Genomic DNA, 19,707 nt, shown 5'->3' with positions numbered 1-19,707 from the left:
AATGTTTTGGAATGGCCAAATCAAAGTCCTGACCTTAATCTAATCGAAATGTTGTGGCTGGACCTGAAGTGAGCAGTTCATGTGAGGAAACCCACCAACATCCCAGAGTTGAAGCTGTTCTGTACGGAGGAATGGGCTAAAATTCCTCCAAGCCAGTGTGCAGGACTGATCAACAGTTACTGGAAACGTTTAGTTGCAGTTATTGCTGCACAACGGGGTCACACCGGATATTGAAAGCAAAGGTTCACATACTTTTGCCACTCACAGATATGTAATATTGGATCATTTTCCTCAATAAATAAATGACCAAGTATAATATTTTTGTCTCATTTGTTTAACTGGGTTCTCTTTATTTACTTTTAAACTTTCAAGCACACTGTAGATTTTGATTGAAATCTGGATACATATGTGGATCCAGGAATTTTTTTTTTGGTCTGTTCCCAATGTAACTCAAAAAGTAATGAACTGATTCTGGTAGAATTTGGAGTACAGCTTTAGTATTATCTTAGGTTCAACTGATTTGATTTTGATGTTGATATGTGGCTCCACGGAGGTAAGCACTCTAGCGTGTGCCCTTCTAGTTGCTAATGCTGTTCAATGAAAACAATGTTAACATTGGCTGTGCTAAAGCTAATGCTTTGAAGTTTTACATACTTTATAGGTTTCTCAATGGTGCAGTAGGTTGTAAAGGCCTGCAGCTGTTGTTGTACTCCTGTTAGAGAGTTAGCAAACTTCTGGTTGCTAATGATGCTAATGGTTTTTTCAATCCACTCCAGCAGATCTGAGGCCAGAACTTCATAACGCTGAATAATCTTCTCAGCTTCTATGGCATTATCCAGCACCTGCAGGAAAAAATAAATAAAATAAAACCCACATCATGCCATTGTGGAATCATCATTTATTAGTAAGAATTTTGTGGTTAATGTCATATGAGTGTCATCAACCTAACAGCTACTATGGTGCAACATATTTGTTTCTAAATTTGAGTAATAGGCTCAGTTCATATAACAAACTAGTCAAAATTAAATAAATGTAGTGTCGTAAAAAAAAGCCACAGAGATTAATTTAAACAATTTTTTAGCTGTGCTATTTATAACATATCTGCATGTTTTAAACATATTTTGTCCAGTTTTGACAGTTAATTTATGGAATACATACTTTTTAAATTCTGTCTGATGTCAAATCAATAGAAATACCCTGATTAATTCGAAAGAATACTCTCACCTTTCCAATCCTTTTGCCCTCTACTATAAGAGCTTTCATTTTGGAGAAGTAGTGGTAGTAGGACACAACGTATGTTATAATAGACTTCTCATCCGGATTTTCAGTGTTCACATCTGAGAGATAAAATGTGTTAATTGTTAAGAAATAAAATGAGAAAGCAAAACATCACTCAATATATTTAATGCCAATATATAGTGGGGTATAATATACAGATGAATAAACTCTACCCTCTGGATCAAGAAGTTTAGTGAGCCCGAGACTCTGCTCAGCAATATTGAAGGCTTGCTGCAGATTGTGTGTAGCATTCGATCTGGTCAGCTTGTGAAATTCAATCAAATCAGGCCTGAAGCATATTCATCTTAAATCAGTGATTGTGAATATAAATATTATACATTTTACAAAATTAAATATCCTAAAAAATCTTCATATAAAATATTTACAACATGATAATTTAGCACAGTTCCAGTATTATGGCGACAATATAGTTTTACTGTATGCAATAATATATTTTCATTAAGTCTGTACTCTATTTCCTTTTATGGAAAACAAAATTATGTAATTGCCTTCTCCCAGAAGAGCACATGCAGTGCTCCTTCATAGTGGTATTGGTACAAAAATACAGATTGTTATCCTTTATCTCAGTGTATAAAAAGGCATCCTACATAGGTGGGCTCCTCCTGAATGGAATGTTAGGATAATTATTGCTATATTTTGATTTGTCTATTAAGAACAATGTCTTACATGGTATGAGCATGTGTTTTCCTGACCTGTGTCGATGTATAAGGGCATTGAAAGCCAATCCATCTCTCCAACATGTCGTGAAATTGTGAATGTTTACTTCAGGATACCTGAAGACACATACAATAATGTATTTGGTTACTGACGATACTAGTTGATTATATCATAAATTATTAAATACTGCCCTTTATACTTTTCCCTCTGTTTTCTAGGAAACTGGCTATAAGCCCAGAACAAAACATTATTATTATTATTATTATTATCGCAGTGGTTTCTAGCTTTGCTGATCAGTATAACTGCCATGCCTTCCTCCAATAGCATCAGTGTTGTTTTCAGAATGGCACACTTGAATACTTTATGCTGCATATTGCATTAGAGGTTATTGTATACTACATACTATTTTTTGTCATATTATACAGCATAGTATGCTGTATGTGACAACAATTAGAAAAACAACTTATACTGTCCTTATACATACAGGTACATATATATAGCACAATTAAATTATTTTCTTTGCATAGTCATCAGTCGTGGTACCACGTATGCCCCAAGTATCTGCCCCAAAGTTACTGACTCAAGCATCAGTCTTACTGATAACATTCAATAAAAGAATAATTCTCTGTTGAAACAATGCAATGTGGCTGAATGAAACACTCTGCTCTGTGTGCAAATGACACTTGCCTTGTGTCCAAAATCACTCACTACTCACTATATAGTAAGTTTGCCATTTTGTAGTGCTGTCCGAATGTATAGTGAGAATTATTGCACCCTATATTATGGACTCATAGTATCCCACAATGCACCATGAAAAGTAGTGTACAACCAATGGTCATTAACCAAGCAATATATACCATCATGCACTGCGGTTGCGCTGAAAGAAAAAAAGTGTGTTGGGGTGAATGAACAGAAGAAGAAACACATTATAAATGGACATTCAAGTACAATTAAAAATAGTATGAGAATAGAAAATAAGCTAAAATAGAATAAGACAGATAAAATACAAGAATAAAAGTTACAGTGCAGAGTGGGGAATTAATCAAAAGTCTCAAATTTGATTTAATAAAAGGCAGCGGCAAAGAATATTCAGCCTTGATTTAAAAGAACTGAAAGATGCAGCAGACACAAAGTACTTTGAATTTATTAATGTGGGAAATAAGCTCAGTACAATATATGTATTTATTATTTTGAAAATCCTCCAGCCGACTGATCTGGCATGTTTTAATTGTGCGACAGTAATGGCATAAATAATGGTGCAGCAGACTAGTGTCTGAAAGTGTTTTTTTTTTTCATTTTACCAATGAGCTCACTATATAGTCCTCTATATATAGTGAGTAGGGAGTAAATGAGTGAGTGATTTCAGACACAGTTTTAGCGATCTTGTTCTTTAGTACATTCATTTGAAGCATCACAGCAGTCCAACAGAGACCTACAACTGGACCTACAACTTTATTATTCTATGATAACTTGTACATCGACTTGACCAGGAGGAAAATGTGCCTCACCCTGCCGTTTTCATCTGGCACCACAGTAATAGAGCATCTTTAGCTGAGCGTGTCTCCCTGTTGTCCTCTGTCTCAATTTTAATTACTTGGATCTGTCAAAAAAAATCAGGATCACAATGCACAGCACATTCAGACTTTGTATAGGCTCGTGACAATAATTACATCTCACAAAACGCCTAAGAAGTCCCTTTGAGCATTGCATGTTGTCTGCTCAAAAATATTGTTCCACTAAAAAGTCTGTGAAATGGAATAGAGTTCTGCCTCTTATCACAGCCATGGCAGCCTCATCTCATACTATATTCATGGTAATTCTAAAGTTGCAAAAGTTGTAATCACTATACCTGTAAGGTTAGTATGGAAGCTACTGATATTCCTCATGTTTTTATTATTATTATTATTATTATGCCACTCCTTTTGCCATGACCTCAGATTGAGGTGCTTTTTTAGGTGCAAGAGGACAACATAATAACAATGCCCTCTATAACATGTACCAAACAACCAGATTCAGATGGGAGTCAAAACGATACAAAATGTATTACCAGATTATACTTTATAAACAGTATTATGTCCATGAAAACTACCCTCTAGATCCAACAGCATCTAAGACTGCTCATCATGTTTAATCAATACAATTATGAAAACATGAGCATTCACAATATTAACCATCACATAAAAAACTACTGTTTTAATCACATGGTTAAAAGTGTAAATGTGACTAAAGCACCTGCATAGCAATCACCAAAAACTGAACATAAATACAGAGCCTTGAATCTTGACACCTACAGTCTAATTTAAAATGCCAAAATGTTGGTACCTCCAAAGTGCTTATTTTCTGCCTTTTTTCTCTTTCTCTTCCCTCTGTGTCCCTTCATCTCTTTCTCCATCCTTTCTTTTCTCACTTTGTCTCTCTGTCTTTCTCAGTCTTTCCCTCTCTATGCTGCAGTGTTTAAGCTTGACCTGCTGACTGAGCAGAGAAACTAAACCAGCACTCAGAAGGGGAGGGGACGGTGAAGGGAAGGGAGAGAAAGAAGCTACTTTAAATGAAATAAAGGGACAGAATGAACAAGGAAGAGGCAATGAAAAAAGGAAAATAAAAAATTGGAGAGAAAGTCAGTGAGATATATAATAGCATGAAAGAAATGGATAAACAGAAGTGGAGGGAAATGGATAAGAGAAAACTGTTTAAGAAAAAATGGAAAAAGTAAAAAGACCAAAAATGAGAGACCAGGAAAGAAGAAAAAACAAGAATGGAAGTGAGAGATTGAAGTGAAACCAAAATACAGGAAAGAAAATAAAGATGGATATGAAAAACATAATGATGTAGGAAAAAGCAAAGGGGTTGATGAAAGAAGCAGCTATAATAGATTCAATGAATGAAAAGGAGAGGAACAAGGAAAAAGAAAATGACTCTGAGGACACTTTCAGTCACAGGAGTTTCAGAATGAAAAGCCATTCAGTAATGTTGTTCACTTTTGGGAAACTGTTGCTCTCTTTTCTGCAACTCAGTGTTTACGTTGCAGACTACAACTAAAATAATCAGTCCATAACCTCATCTCATGTCCTTTGTTCAAACTCTTATCGCTGTTTACAGCCACTTGACTACTAATGAAGCTCAACAGTTTGCAGTCACATTACTCCTTTTAAATAACCTGGACTCTCCTGCTGCATTCCAATAGTCCTTCCTGTGTCCTTTCCGAACCACTTTTCCTTGACCTCAATGGAAAACGTCATGAGGTCAAGGAAAAACATGAAGGAAAATTCATATGGACATAGAAAAAGACAATTGTGTTGCAAAAACAAACAAACAATCTGACTGCACTGACACTAGGCTACATGATTATGCAATGGTGCATGTTATTGATGTGGGTCTGCTGTGTGAAACTACAATGTTCAGAAGATGCACTACAAAAAGCTCATCTTCACCCTGTGCGTCCTTACTGTGCTGTTTCATGCAGACTACAAATGTGGACAAAACGATGAAAAACTTTACTTCATTACCAAGACTGGAATTGAAATAAAAAAGGAATACAGGCTACCAGTCACAAAACTAAAACGAAATGATTGTCACGTTGAAAATGGTTGCTCACAATCATCTTCCTTTCCATTCATATTTTTTGATATGAATCTCAATTATTGTATGATTAATTACTTACTTAATTATTTATATTGTTATTTGTTTGTGTGAATGGTGCGCTGATGGTGTTTTGCTTGAAATGGTGCTGCTGCAAAGAATTGTGGGACACCCTTTCCCTTTCCCTTCATAAAGGATGGTCCAGTGTACCATATGCTAAAGGAGTTAGGAAAGGAAGTACTGAAGCACCTTTCCTTAGCATTTAGAGAATTTGTGCGACTTAAATAATTCTGGGTTATTTCACTCATTAGGAAACTTCCTAAGCAAAAAAAGACTAGAACACAGCCTCAGTGTTACTTTACAAAGTATTGTTCCAGCAGTATGCCTGTGATAATCCTTAAACTTTATCATCTGCCTACCTTGACCAGTGTTTTATCCATCTGCTTTTTGTTTACTGTTTTAATTTTGTCTAGTATTTGCTGATCACCTGACCATTTGTCTGCTCCACATTTCTGAGTATTGCCCAGCCCTTTTGTTTGTTTGTGACAGAAAACCTCTACAATGTCTTCCAAAAGTATTCATCCCCCTTGGTGTTTGTCCTGTTTTGTCGCATTACAAGCTGGAATTAAAATGGATTTTTGGGGGGATAGTACCATTTGATTTATACAACATGCTGATCACTTTAAAGGTGAAAATTGTTGTTTTATTGTGACACAAACAATAATTAAGATGAAAAAAAAACAGAAATCTGAAGTGTGCATAGGTATTCACCCCCCAAGTCAATACTTTGTAGAGCCACCTTTTGCTGCAATTACAGCTGCAAGTCTCTTGGGGTATGTCTCTATTAGCTTAGCACATCTAACCACTGGGATTTTTGCCCATTCCTCAAGGCAAAACTGCTCCAACTCCTTCAAGTTAGATGGGCTGCATTGGTGTACATCAATCTTCAAGTTATGCCACATATTCTCAATTGGATTGAGGTCTGGGCTTTGACTAGGCCATTGCAAGACATTTAAATGTTTCCCTTTAAACCACTCCAGTGTAGATTTAGCAGTATGTTTAGGGTTATTGTCCTGCTGGAATGTGAACCTTCGCCCCAGTCTCAAAACTCTGGCTGACTGAAACAGGTTTTCTTGCAGAATTGCCCTGTATTTAGTGCCATCCATCTTTCCTTCAGTCCTGACCAGCTTTCCTGTCCCTGCAGATGAAAAATATTCCCACAGCATGATGTTGCCACCACTATGCTTCACTATAGGAATGATGTTCTCAGGGTGTTGGGTTTACACCACAAATGGCGTTTCCCATGATGGCCAAAAAGTTCAATTTTAGTCTCATTTGACCAGAGAATCTTCTTCCATGTGTTTGGGGAGTCTGCCATGTGCTGTTGGGCAAACTCCAAATGTGTTTTCTTATTTTTTTTTTCTTTAAGCATTGGGTTTTTTTCGTTGTTTTTTTTTCTGGCCACTCTTCCATAAAGCCCTGCTCTGTGGAGTGTACGGCTTAAAGTGGTCCTATGGACAGATACTCCCATCTCTGCTCTGGATCTTTGCAGCTCCTTCAGTGTTATCTTTGGTGTCTTTGTTGCATCTCTGATTAATGCCCTCCTTGCCTGGTCTGTGAGTTTTGGTGGGCAGCCTTCTCTTGTCAGGTTTGGAGTGGTGCCATATTCTTTCCATTTTGCTATAATGGATTTCATGGTACTCCCTGGGATATTCAAAGTTTGGGATATTTTTTTTATAACCCAACCCTGATCCATACTTCTCCACAACTTTGCCTCTGACATGTTTGGAGTGCTCCTTGGTTCTCATGTTGCTTGCTTAGTAGTGTTGCAGAGTCAGGGTCCTTCCAGAACAGGTTGATTTATACAGACATCATGTAACAGATCATGTGACACTTTGCACACAGGTGGCTCTTAATCAAATAATTATGTGACTTATGAAGTGAATTGGTTGGACCAGCTCTTATTTCAGTGTTTCATACAAAAGGGGGTGAATACCTATGCACACTCCAGATTTCTGGGGGGGGGGGGGGGGGGGGGGTGTTATCTTAATTATTGTGTTTTTTTTATTTTTTTTTATTGTGATAAAATTTTCACCTTTAAATTGGTCGGCATGTTGTGTGAATCAAATCGTGCTAAACCTCCAAAATTCCATCTTACGGTAATTCCAGCTTGTAATGTGACAAAACAGGACAAACACCAAGAGGGATGAATACTTTTGCAAGACACTGTATTTTAAATATTACAGCTTTATTGCTCTGACTTAAAACTATTGTTCTAATTGTTTTTATCAATTTTAAACCTATTTCTTATCAAAGACAGATGCATGCTTCATTCCATACACATGAAACCCACAGAGCAATGGATCACACAGACTCTGCAGGAAACAGAATGGCAGCCAGAGATCAAATGACTCCAGCAGTGTTTAAAAAAAAAGAAAAGAAAAGACACATCTACTATACACCCATGGAACTAGATCGAACACAAACACCAACAAATCAGACTACAACATACTGCACTGAGAACAAACTAAGCCATTTTGAAAATGGGCAGAAACCCAACACACCTTACAAACTCTGTTCAGCTCTTATTAGAAATTGCATTTATACACAGAAACCTCTGTGGGCTTAAATACCATATGACCCCAAAATAGAATTTAATATTTATTAATCTTCATAGATTAGTATAGACTGGTACTACTATGTAGTCAGTTTGTACAAGATGTTTTTTTTTTTCAAATGAAACACTAAAACACTGCTTTGAACTGAAGGGAAACTATCCTAAAATGTACAGTACTAAAATGTACAAACATTATGAAGAACATTAGCCATAAAGAAATTATGTAAATATGCCTTCAGAATAATGGAACATATAACACTGGATATGAAGAGCAGTAAACAGTTAAAAAATAAACATCAAGTACACATGTAGTTTTATAAGAAAATTGGTTAAGTTTTTTTAAGTATCATGAAGAACCTGGAGAACCACAGTGGCTGTCAAACCTTCTGTTTCTGTAGGTAAACCTAAACAGCTTCCTTTATTACGTCCGCCAACTTTGTTGGAGGAGGTTATGTTTTCGCCTCTGTTTGTCTGCCTTTTCCAAATGTAACTCAAAAAGTAGTGAATGGATTTTGATGAAATTTTGAGGAAGGGTAAGCCATGGGCCAAGGAACAATTTATTAGCTTTTGATGCAAACCCAAATTATGTGGCTTACCGAGTGCCCTTCTAGTTTTCTTTTGTGTGTGTTTGTTTGAAAAGGTCTATTACTTAATAGTATTTTCTTTACTGACACCTAACATTTCATGTTTATGGAAAATAAGCGTTTGGAAATCTAAAATGACATGGTCATTCAGAAAACATAAAATAAATGTTTAAGACAAGTTTATATTGAAAGATGAATAAGGGTTAATAAGACTTGCACAGTACTGTATGCAATGTACACAGTAACTGATTGTGTTCAGTGCTGTCTGATGTTAGTTTGCAGTGTTCTCTGTGTATTTTCCATCTTATCCCTTAGCAAAAAGAAGTTTATTCAAGTGTACTATGAGTATACTTATTTTTTACTAAAACTGAGGAAGTATACTTGAAGTTGACTTTTTATAAACTATATTTTATATACTTAAGAATAGTATAGTGAAGTATACTTGGCTTATACTGAAAAGTTAAAACAAAAGTCTAAGACTAAGTACATTAATACTAAGACTTATACTTTAATACTAAAACTTATACTTAAGTATACTTTTTACGTTTTTCTACCACAAAGTACTAATACTTAGTATATCTTGTGCCAAGTGCATAATAAGGTCAAGTCATTGACTCATGCTTAACATTTAATTTATATATTAATATTATATAATGCTGGAGTTTAAAACTTTACAATATATAGTATGTGTGCTCAATTGCATTATCTTTATGTACCTTAAAATCATACACAAAAACAGAAAAACTTTTGACTTGACTTTATTGATCAATTTCTCCAGTAAGGAAGGACTTGACTTCATAGGTCTTTGTTTTTGAAATGTTTGAAAATATATCAAACTTGTTTTCAACATTCTGTCTTGTGATTTTGTAAATGCATCACACTCTTGTGTACATACAGTATGAGTAAACTTTAAGAATACTTTAAGGAGTATATTTCCAGTATATAAATAGTAAGCTACAAGTAATATGCCAAGCACACTTAAAGTATAACAAGTAAACTAGTGAAATAACCAACGTTTATAACAGTATACTTAAAGTATACAATAATAAACTAAAAATAGGGACTCGAAGTATATAACTAAAGGGTGTCGTGGCTCAGTTGACTAAGGCGCCATGCCATAAATCCGGGGACCCAGGTTCGAGTCCGACCGTAGGTCATTTCCCGATTCCTCCCCGTCTAACTCATTTCCTGTCTCTACATTGTCCTATCCAATAAAGGTAAAAAAATCTTTAAAAAAAGAAGTATATGACTAGTACAATGTCAGTATATTGATAAGTGTACTTGTGGCATACTTTAAGCATACGAGAGGGATATACCAAGTACATTGATAGTATATAGATGAGTGTACTTCTTGTATACTTTAAAGTGTACTTTTGCAAACTTTAAAGTATACTTTTATAAACTTGAAATGTTCCAATTTAGTCCAAAAAGTATTAAATTTGTATACTTTCTAGTACACTAGAAAAGCATGGTCTGTAGTATACTTGCTATACTTATACTGAAGCATACTTAATAAAATGAACTTTAAGTATACTACTTTTTGCTAAGGGATTGTATGCTTTATGTGGGCAGCATGGTGGTGCAGTGGTTAGCACTGTCATCTTACAGCAAGAAGGTTCTGGGTTTGAGCCCAGTGGCCGACAGAGGTCTTCCTGTGTGGAGTTTGCATGTTCTCCCTGTGTCTGTGTGGGTTTCCTCCAGGTGCTCTGGTTTCCCCCACAGTCCAAAGACATGCAGGTAGGTTAACTGGCTACTCTAAATTGCCCATACGGTAGGTGTGAATGGTTGTTTCCCAAGCCTGGAAATGGGAGGGTTGCAGTAGGAAAGGTATCCAGTGTAAAACTATGCTCCAATTAATATGACATGTGGATCAATAGGGTCCACATGGCAGCGACCCCATACACATAAGTGGGACAAGCTGGAAGAAGTGAGTGATTGTACGCTTTATGTAGTTTTGTCTATTATCTACTAGAAGCCCCTTCTATTTTATTCCATTCTGTGGTGTCTCATGGAACAGGCTTACTTTGTTGGAAAAGACAATGCATCATAAACCACCTTTTGCTGTACTACATCTGTTTGTATTTCTCAGTGTGAGCACACTAAACAGTTATGTATACATACATATTGTCTAGAATAGTACAGTTGAAGCCAAAAGTGTCCATATAGAATGAAAGACATTCAAACTCAAATTATACACTGGGGCAAAAAAGTATTTAGTCAGCCACCAATTGTGCAAGTTCTCCCACTTAAAAAGATGAGAGAGGCCTGTAATTTTCATCATAGGTACACTTCAACTATGAGAGACAGAATGGGGGGAAAGAATCCAGGAAATCACATTGTAGGATTTTTAATGAATTAATTGGTAAATTCCTCGGTAAAATAAGTATTTGGTCATCTACAAACAAGCAAGATTTCTGGCTCTCACAGACCTGTAACAACTTCTTTAAGAGGCTCCTCTGTCCTCCACTCGTTACCTGTATTAATGGCACCTGTTTGAACTCGTTATCAGTATAAATGTCATATGGTCAGATGAAACCAAAATAGAACTTTTTGGTAAAAACTCAACTTGTCATGTTTGGAGGAGAAAGAATGCTGAGTTGCATCCAAAGTACACCATACCTACTGTGAAGCATGGGGGTGGAAACATCATGCTTTGGGGCTGTTTTTCTGCAAAGGGACCAGGACAACTGATCCGTGTAAAGCAGGGGTCACCAAACTACGGCCCGCGGGCCAGATCCGGCCCGCCACCCCCCTTTGACCGGCCCCCCAGCCCCTCTGCCCCCCACCACTTGAACCGGCCCTATGAGGCAATCCCCAAAAGTGGTCATGGCCTATTTTTTTAAATTGCTTTTTGGCAAATAACATGTCTGCATCTTGTATTTTGTTGATTTTATCAATTAAAATTGATATTTAGTTATAAAATGAACTATTCATATTTTCCGAATTTTCATCATATGCTCGCGATCAAGCAGTGACAGGCAGCGCATGCGCAAAGAACTGTCAGTGTTCAGGACAGCAAAATGGCTAGCGGTAAGTGAAAAGCTGACAGAGAGTGCAGAGTTTTTAAAGAACAGTGGACCACCGATTATTTTTTCGTTCAGCGTAAGGACCGTGCAGTTTGTCTTGTATGTAAAGAAAGTGTGCCGGTTTTCAAAGAATATAATCTGCGTCGTCACTATGAAACCCGCCACAAAGCAGGGTTCGAATTATAAATTTGACCCTATGGGGGTCTCTATTTAAAAAAAAAAAAGCAATGCATACTCGCTCTCCTGGACCAGCGCACTTTTGCGCACTGCAGTGCACAGCTTTCACACACAGGCGCGCGCATGCACGCACGCACGCACGCACACACACACACGGTGTTGCATATATATATATATATATATATATATATATATATATATATATATAGTTATAGTTATAGTTAAACAAATTATATATATATATATATTGTGTATATATATAATTATATATATTGTTAAACAAAGGAAGATCGTTGTGAGATAGAGGACAAGTCTTCTTCGGACTTAACTTCACATTCGATTTCGCAGGCTGCAAATTTCAGTTTGCGCGCATAGTGGTGTGGTGGTGAAGTACAGCCGTACATGTTGCGGTTTAATAACACGTTCAATACAAAGTTATGGCTGCATGGTGATCGGAAATGAAATGAGTTTTATTTATATTTATATGGTGATATAGGCTATTCAAGCTTATTATGGTGATATATGACGTATTTGAGAGAGTTGCACAGAAAATTAAGTTTGCTTCTTTCATGGGAGCCTGAGGGAATGGGAGCTCAGCTCCCATTGGCTCCCACATAATTCGAACTATGCCACAAAGAGTATGCTAGTTTGCGAGGGCAAACAAGAGAAGACAGGATTCGGAGGATGAAATGCGGACTGGCTGCACAACAGAATGTATTCCTTCACCAAACCCAGATCAACCAGGCTGCTGTCCGAGCTAGCTATAAGGTAGCTCACCTACTAGCTACCCATGGAAAGCCGTTTACTGATGGGGACTTTGTTAAAGTATGCATGCTTGCTGTGGCCGAGGAGGTGTGTCCCGACAAGAAGGATGCACTCAACGCGGTGAGTCTCTCCGCACCTGCTATGACCAGGCGAACCGAAGATTTGGGGGACAACGTGTATGACCAGCTGAATGAGAGAGAGTCAGAATTCGAGTTTTTTGCTTTGGCCATGGATGAGAGCAATGACGTGCAGGACACAGCACAACTGCTGTGATCTATTGATCTATTGCTCATATTATTATAATTTCACTGTTTTTTAAAATGTATTTATTTTATAGGCCTATTTATTTGACCTTTATTAAGTGCTGCATACAATTATTATTAATATTATTAATAATATCAACAGGCCTACCTACAATTTATAATTTTCCACTCACCTTTGCAAAGTGTCAATCACCTCAACTAGGCAGATGTTTCTTACCTTGACAGCTTTGATATTATTTTTATTAGAAAATAAATAAATGGAATATCAGTGGTATTTCAAATTAAAACAAAGTGTGAAGACTTGATTACTACTTTTGCAAACCACTAGTAAAGATAAACAAATATGTGCCAGGAATCAAGTGTTGATATAGTAGTGTGGATATAGTAGTGGGGATGGCCGTGCCAGGCTAGTAATCTCTACTACACAATGAGGCCTGCTGGTGGTCATATTTGTCTGGGTTATACAATTCTATGTGATATAGCTGACCCGACCCCGGCCCCCATCACAGTCAGGAACGACAATGTGGCCCCCAGAGAAAAAAGTTTGGTGACCCCTGGTGTAAAGGAAAGAATGAATGGGGCCAGGTATCGTGAGATTTTGAGTGAAAACCTCCTTCCATCAGCAAGGACATTGAAGATGAAACGTGGCTGGGTCTTTCAGCATGATGATGATCCCAAACACACCGCCCGGGCAACGAAGGAGTGGCTTCGTAAGAAGCATTTCAAGGTCCTGGAGTGGCCTAGCCAGTCTCCAGATCTCAACCCCATAGAAAATCTTTGGAGGGAGTTGAAAGTCCGTGTTGCCCAGCGACAGCCCCAAAACATCACTGCTCTAGAGGAGATCTGCATGGAGGAATGGGCCAAAATACCAGCAACAGTGTGTGAAAACCTTATGAAGACTTACAGAAAACGTTTGACGTCTGTCATTGCCAACAAACGGTATATAACAAAGTATTGAGATGAACTTTTTTTATTGACCAAATACTTATTTTCCACCATAATTTGCAAATAAAGTCTTTAAAAATCAGACAATGTGATTTTCTGGATTTTTTTTTCTCATTTTGTCTCTCATAGTTGAGGTATACCTATGATGAAAATTACAGGCCTCTCTCATCTTTTTAAGTGGGAGAACTTGCACAATTGGTGACTGACTAAATACTTTTTTGCCCCACTGTACAAATTTCATTTTACCATACATTTCCTGTGTTAAATCAATTAAGGTAGCTATTTTATTTCCATAAGGGGTAATTTCAAAATAATAGCAGATACTTTTTTCTAGCTTTTACCTCAGATATTTAGTGGTCTGCCATGCTCAAACACTCTTTCAGTTCAGTCCATAAATATTCATTGGGATTCAGATCAGGGCTTTGTGATAGCCACTCCAATACTTTTACATTGTTGTTTATAAGCCTTTTTTTTTTTTTAGAAGTCTGAAGGTATGCTTTGATCATTGTCCTTCTGGACAACCCTGTCAGAAAACAAGTTTTAACTTTTTGGCTGATGTCTCGAGGTTTTGCTCTTGTATTTCTAGATAATCTTCCTAGGACTAGGTCTTTGTCATGGGGATCACCTACCTATTTCTATCTGGCTTTTTTATGCCAGTCTTGAAGTAGGGGCTTCTTCCATGCATGACAGCCTTTCAGGCCATGGTAATGTAGGACTCTCTTAATGGTGAGTGTACATACTTTGGCACCTGATGCTTCCAACTCTTTCACCGGTTGTTGTCTTGGCTTGCAACATTTTGGTACAAAGTTTGTTCATCCCTGGAAGTTAAATTGTGCCTCTTTCCTGAATGATACAGTGTCTGTGTGGTCCAAAGGTTTTTAGATTTGCATACAATTGTTTGTACATATGCTCATGGTACCTTCAGGAAATTGTACCTCAGGAAGAACCTGACTTAATTTTTCCTGAGGTCTTGCCTGAGTTGCTTGTGTTTTCCAGTGGTATCAAGGGCATTAGCTCTAAAGGTAGGCCCTTAAATACAAGCACAGGTGCACTTCCAATTAACTCCTAATTATGCCATTGACCAATCAGAAGTTTCTAAAGCCAATGCATTAATTTCTGTAATCTTCCAGACTTTTTTAAACAGACAGTCAACTTGACCCACTGTAATTCTGATATAGTGAATTAAAGCTGACTGTTTTAAAATTACCTTTGATGTGAACAACATAGATGCCCTAGTTGACTTCCTATACAGTATATTTCCTTTGCTAACTTAAAAAGTGTGAAGTTGTGAAAAAAACTGAGGCTTAAAATCAATATCTTTGATGTATGTAAACTTCTGGCTTCACCTATATGTGATTTTCGATACAGCTACAGTACAGGAATCACTTTCATATCTGAACATCTGAATTTGGTCAGGTTAAGAACAAATCTTTCGGCTCATAATGCGAGGCCTTTACTGATGTTCTCCTACCTGGAAGCGAAGGATAATGGTCCAGATGAGACCGAGTGTAAGACGATGGTTGCCATCAACAATATCGTGAGATCCAACGTTCTCCAGATGAACTCTCTGCTCTTTGAGGAACTGCAGGGCTTTGTCCACATTCTCCAGACAGTGGATTCGCATTCTTCCTCTAGTAGGTCGAGGCTTAGGATAGAAAAGCGTGTGGGTAGGTTAAAAAATAGTTAGATAGATAAAGACAGATATACAGTACCATGCAGAATAATGCTAATAAGCTTAAACACATGCAAAATAATGCTAATAAGCTAAGATGGCTTCTAAAATAATAACATTTATCATTTTGACATTAAAAATATGATAAAAAAGCAGTAAACAGTAATAAACTAAGACTAAACAAAGATATATTTGGTGTGATGATGCTTTTCTTTAAAGAAATGCATCAGTACTCTCAGGTACATTTTGTGTAGTTTTACTGTATAAGGAAATTAGCTGGTAAGTTTTGCTGAGCATCTTGATGAATCTGGCACAGTACTTCTGGAAACTCTGACTGTTGCATTTACTTCTTTTTTTATGTAACTTTTTGGAAAAGTAATGTTTGGAAATATAAGATGTTTTCATACTGACTCAATAATGCAGAAATCATAAAATAAATATCTATCCCAAAACTTTGTACTAAAACATAAGTTGCCTAAGATGTTTGCACAGTACCATTAAATTGGCCTAATTAACCATCATGCTTATAGTCACTCAGTTTAATTAGTAAGTCTAAGTCAATTGCATAAGCATGTTTTGATTCATTTGGTCCACCAAAGAAACTAGAAATATTGTATTGGTAACAATGATAACACACACACACACACACACGGAAGGCCAACCATCATAACATTAGGATGTATTAATGAGAAAATAACTCAAACACTCAAAGAAGCAGGATTTTCCTAACATAATTGTGCCTGCAGTTTGTGTTTAATTGTGTTACAGTAATTCTCTTAAATGACAACAAAATATTTGCAAATAAGCCACAGTTAGTGGCTTATCTGTTAGATCCAAAATACCATTTAAATTTTAAAATGACCTGGACATGTTTTCTGCAGTATTAATCATTTTTTAAAACACAATGTTAAATGGGTCACAATGACCCTGAATAAAAGATGAGTGGTAAAATGTAAAAGAGTAAAAATGTACTGCATTTAGGAGAATTTAGTGCTTTAATAAACTGACCAGTAGTTCTCCAGAAAGCACTTCCAGTAGCCTGGTGAGCATGTAACCATCTCTCAGATCATTATACAGATCAGCGATGCGGCAGGATACACGAGCCAGGTGAGAGTTCACCCACTTAGTGAAGGTTTTCTTCTGCACTGCATCCCTTTCGTCTAGAAAAGAAACCGATTTGCAACTTGACAGGATAACATAATTGTCATTACATCAATAAAAAACATTTTAGTACCAAGTGCACATACTGTATGTAAAATCTGGATCTAAGACCTCTTGACATGTTATTCCAAGAAGACATGTAATTAGAATAATAAAACCCCAATTATTATCCGATATACTCTATCCTTTTCCTGGAAAAAAAAAATCATGAGGCAATAGTGTGCTCATTACACAATTAAGACACACTGACTTAAATGTAAATACTTTTTAGACTTTCAGATAGTACTTGATGTTGTACTGGTTTATCTAGCTAATTAACACTTACTAAAAGATCCACCATGACTCTCACCAGGTTATAGAGGATGAATAAAGAGAAAGTTAGGCTTTTTGTCTGGTCAGGTTATGTTAGCTAAGTAAATGTTAGCTAGATAAAGTGAACCAAACTACTTCTAATAAACTATGAGCACTGTTAATAAAGAAAAGAAAATGGAAGCATAAAGCATAAGAACTATCTTCTAAAAGTCTTTGTTTTGGACATATTGAAGGAAGCAATCCCATGATTCTGTTCACCAGATCAGAGCTTCATAAAACATGTCAGGATGTCTTCAACTGAAGAATACTATTACATGAGTTTTGTGCATGTCTCATAGCTAATATTTACTTTGCCACTCTGATTAACAGTCGTATTTGTATCTGTAAATCATTAGAAGTTGTTGCATTAGCTAAGTAGTTAGCTATTTATGTTAGCTGCTACAAAAGCTAACAAAAACAGCCTAGCTGTGTAAGAATGGATCCAAGCTGAGAAGCTCTCTACAATTTAAGGATGATAGAGCTGATAAAGCTGAATTTAATTAATCCATTAATTATCCATAACCACTTTTCCTGTGCAGGGTCACGGGCAAGCTGGAGCCTATCCCAGCTGACTATGGGTGAGAGGCGGGGTACACCCTGGACAAGTCACCAGATCATCACAGGGCTGACACATAGCGACAAACAACAGTGGCATGGTGGTGTAGTGGTTAGCACTGTTGCCTCATAGCAAGAAGGTTCTGAGTTCGAGCCCAGTGGCCAATGGGGACCTTTCTGTGTGGAGTTTGCATGTTCTCCCATGTCTGTGTGGATTTCCTCTGGGTGCTCTGGTTTCCCCCCAAAGACATGCAGGTTAGGCTAATTGGTGGCTCTAAATTGACTGTAGGTGTGAATGGTTGTTTTTCTCTATGTGTCTGTTTGTCTCTATGAATTTAATTAAAATGTAACATTTTTCCCCACCTGCTAGTGCTTTAATGCGTGAGCATTCAAACAGTTTAGCACTAGTGGTTTCGCTTTCCCAAAATCCTGTGCTGCTGGGCCGGTTGTTGTTGTTTAATTGTCTCTGGGCTTCAGCATTGTCCAAATCCGTAGCGGCACTGGCCATTGTGCCCGTTTCTCCAAAAACCCTGTACAGAATACACAAAATGACTCACACACAGAACAGACCCGAACAAAATATTTTAGAAAATATTCTAACTGATATTATTTCCAGTGAAGGGAAATCTTAATGCTACAGCATACAAAGACATTTTAGACAACTGTGTGCTTCCAACTTTGTGGCATCGGTTTAGGGAAGACCCACGTATGGCTGTGAGGGTCAGGTGTCCACATACAACCCCGATTCCAAAAAAGTTGGGACAAAGTGCAAATTGTAAATAAAAATGGAATGCAATAATTTACAAATCTCAAAAACTGATATTGTATTCACAATAGAACATAGACAACATATCAAACGTCGAAAGTGAGACATTTTGAAATTTCATGCCAAATATTGGCTCATTTGAAATTTCATGACAGCAACACATCTCAAAAAAGTTGGGACAGGGGCAATAAGAGGCTGGAAAAGTTAAAGGTACAAAAAAGGAACAGCTGGAGGACCAAATTGCAACTCATTAGGTCAATTGGCAATAGGTCATTAACATGACTGGGTATAAAAAGAGCATCTTTGTGTGGCAGCGGCTCTCAGAAGTAAAGATGGGAAGAGGATCACCAATCCCCCTAATTCTGCGCTGACAAATAGTGGAGCAATATCAGAAAGGAGTTCGACAGTGTAAAATTGCAAAGAGTTTGAACATATCATCATCTACAGTGCATAATATCATCAAAAGATTCAGAGAATCTGGAAGAATCTCTGTGCGTAAGAGTCAAGGCCGGAAAACCATACTGGGTGCCCGTGATCTTCGGGCCCTTAGACGGCACTGCATCACATACAGGCATGCTTCTGTATTGGAAATCACAAAATGGGCTCAGGAATATTTACAGAGAACATTATCTGTGAACACAATTCACCGTGCCATCCGCCGTTGCCAGCTAAAACTCTATAGTTCAAAGAAGAAGCCGTTTCTAAACATGATCCAGAAGCGCAGATGTCTTCTCTGGGCCAAGGCTCATTTAAAATGGACTGTGCCAAAGTGGAAAACTGTTCTGTGGTCAGACAAATCAAAATTTGAAGTTCTTTATGGAAATCAGGGACACCGTGTCATTCGGACTAAAGAGGGGAAGGACGACCCAAGTTGTTATTAGCGCTCAGTTCAGAAGCCTGCATCTCTGATGGTATGGGGTTGCATTAGTGCGTGTGGCATGGGCAGCTTACACATCTGGAAAGACACCATCAATGCTGAAAGGTATATCCAGGTTCTAGAGCAACATATGCTCCCATCCAGACGATGTCTCTTTCAGGGAAGACCTTGCATTTTCCAACATGACAATGCCAAACCACATACTGCATCAATTACAGCATCATGGCTGCGTAGAAGAAGGGTCCGGGTACTGAACTGGCCAGCCTGCAGTCCAGATCTTTCACCCATAGAAAACATTTGGCGCATCATAAAACGGAAGATACGACAAAAAAGACCTAAGACAGTTGAGCAACTAGAATCCTGCATTAGACAAGAATGAGTTAACATTCCTATCCCTAAACTTGAGCAACTTG

General features: G+C 37.4%; 1 protein-coding gene across 1 annotated transcript in view; it reads right to left on the bottom strand.

The window, feature by feature from the left end:
* The window catches only part of LOC132887847 (spectrin beta chain, non-erythrocytic 4-like), a 221,863-nt gene extending 203,704 nt beyond the window's left edge, over window positions 1–18,159 (bottom strand). Inside the window, exons 1-8 of the mRNA XM_060923573.1 lie at window positions 18,015–18,159; window positions 16,593–16,744; window positions 15,384–15,557; window positions 3,465–3,556; window positions 1,992–2,072; window positions 1,452–1,567; window positions 1,225–1,337; window positions 655–842 (exon numbers count right to left, since the gene is read on the bottom strand). Of these exons, the coding sequence (XP_060779556.1) occupies window positions 655–842; window positions 1,225–1,337; window positions 1,452–1,567; window positions 1,992–2,072; window positions 3,465–3,556; window positions 15,384–15,557; window positions 16,593–16,744; window positions 18,015–18,159 (1,061 nt within the window). The remainder of the gene's footprint in view (window positions 1–654; window positions 843–1,224; window positions 1,338–1,451; window positions 1,568–1,991; window positions 2,073–3,464; window positions 3,557–15,383; window positions 15,558–16,592; window positions 16,745–18,014) is intronic.
* Window positions 18,160–19,707: the final 1,548 nt, after the last annotated feature.

This window comes from Neoarius graeffei, chromosome 6 (genome assembly GCF_027579695.1).
Source record: "Neoarius graeffei isolate fNeoGra1 chromosome 6, fNeoGra1.pri, whole genome shotgun sequence".
Lineage (NCBI taxonomy): Eukaryota > Metazoa > Chordata > Actinopteri > Siluriformes > Ariidae > Neoarius > Neoarius graeffei.
This window is presented reverse-complemented; position numbering and strand designations above follow the sequence as displayed.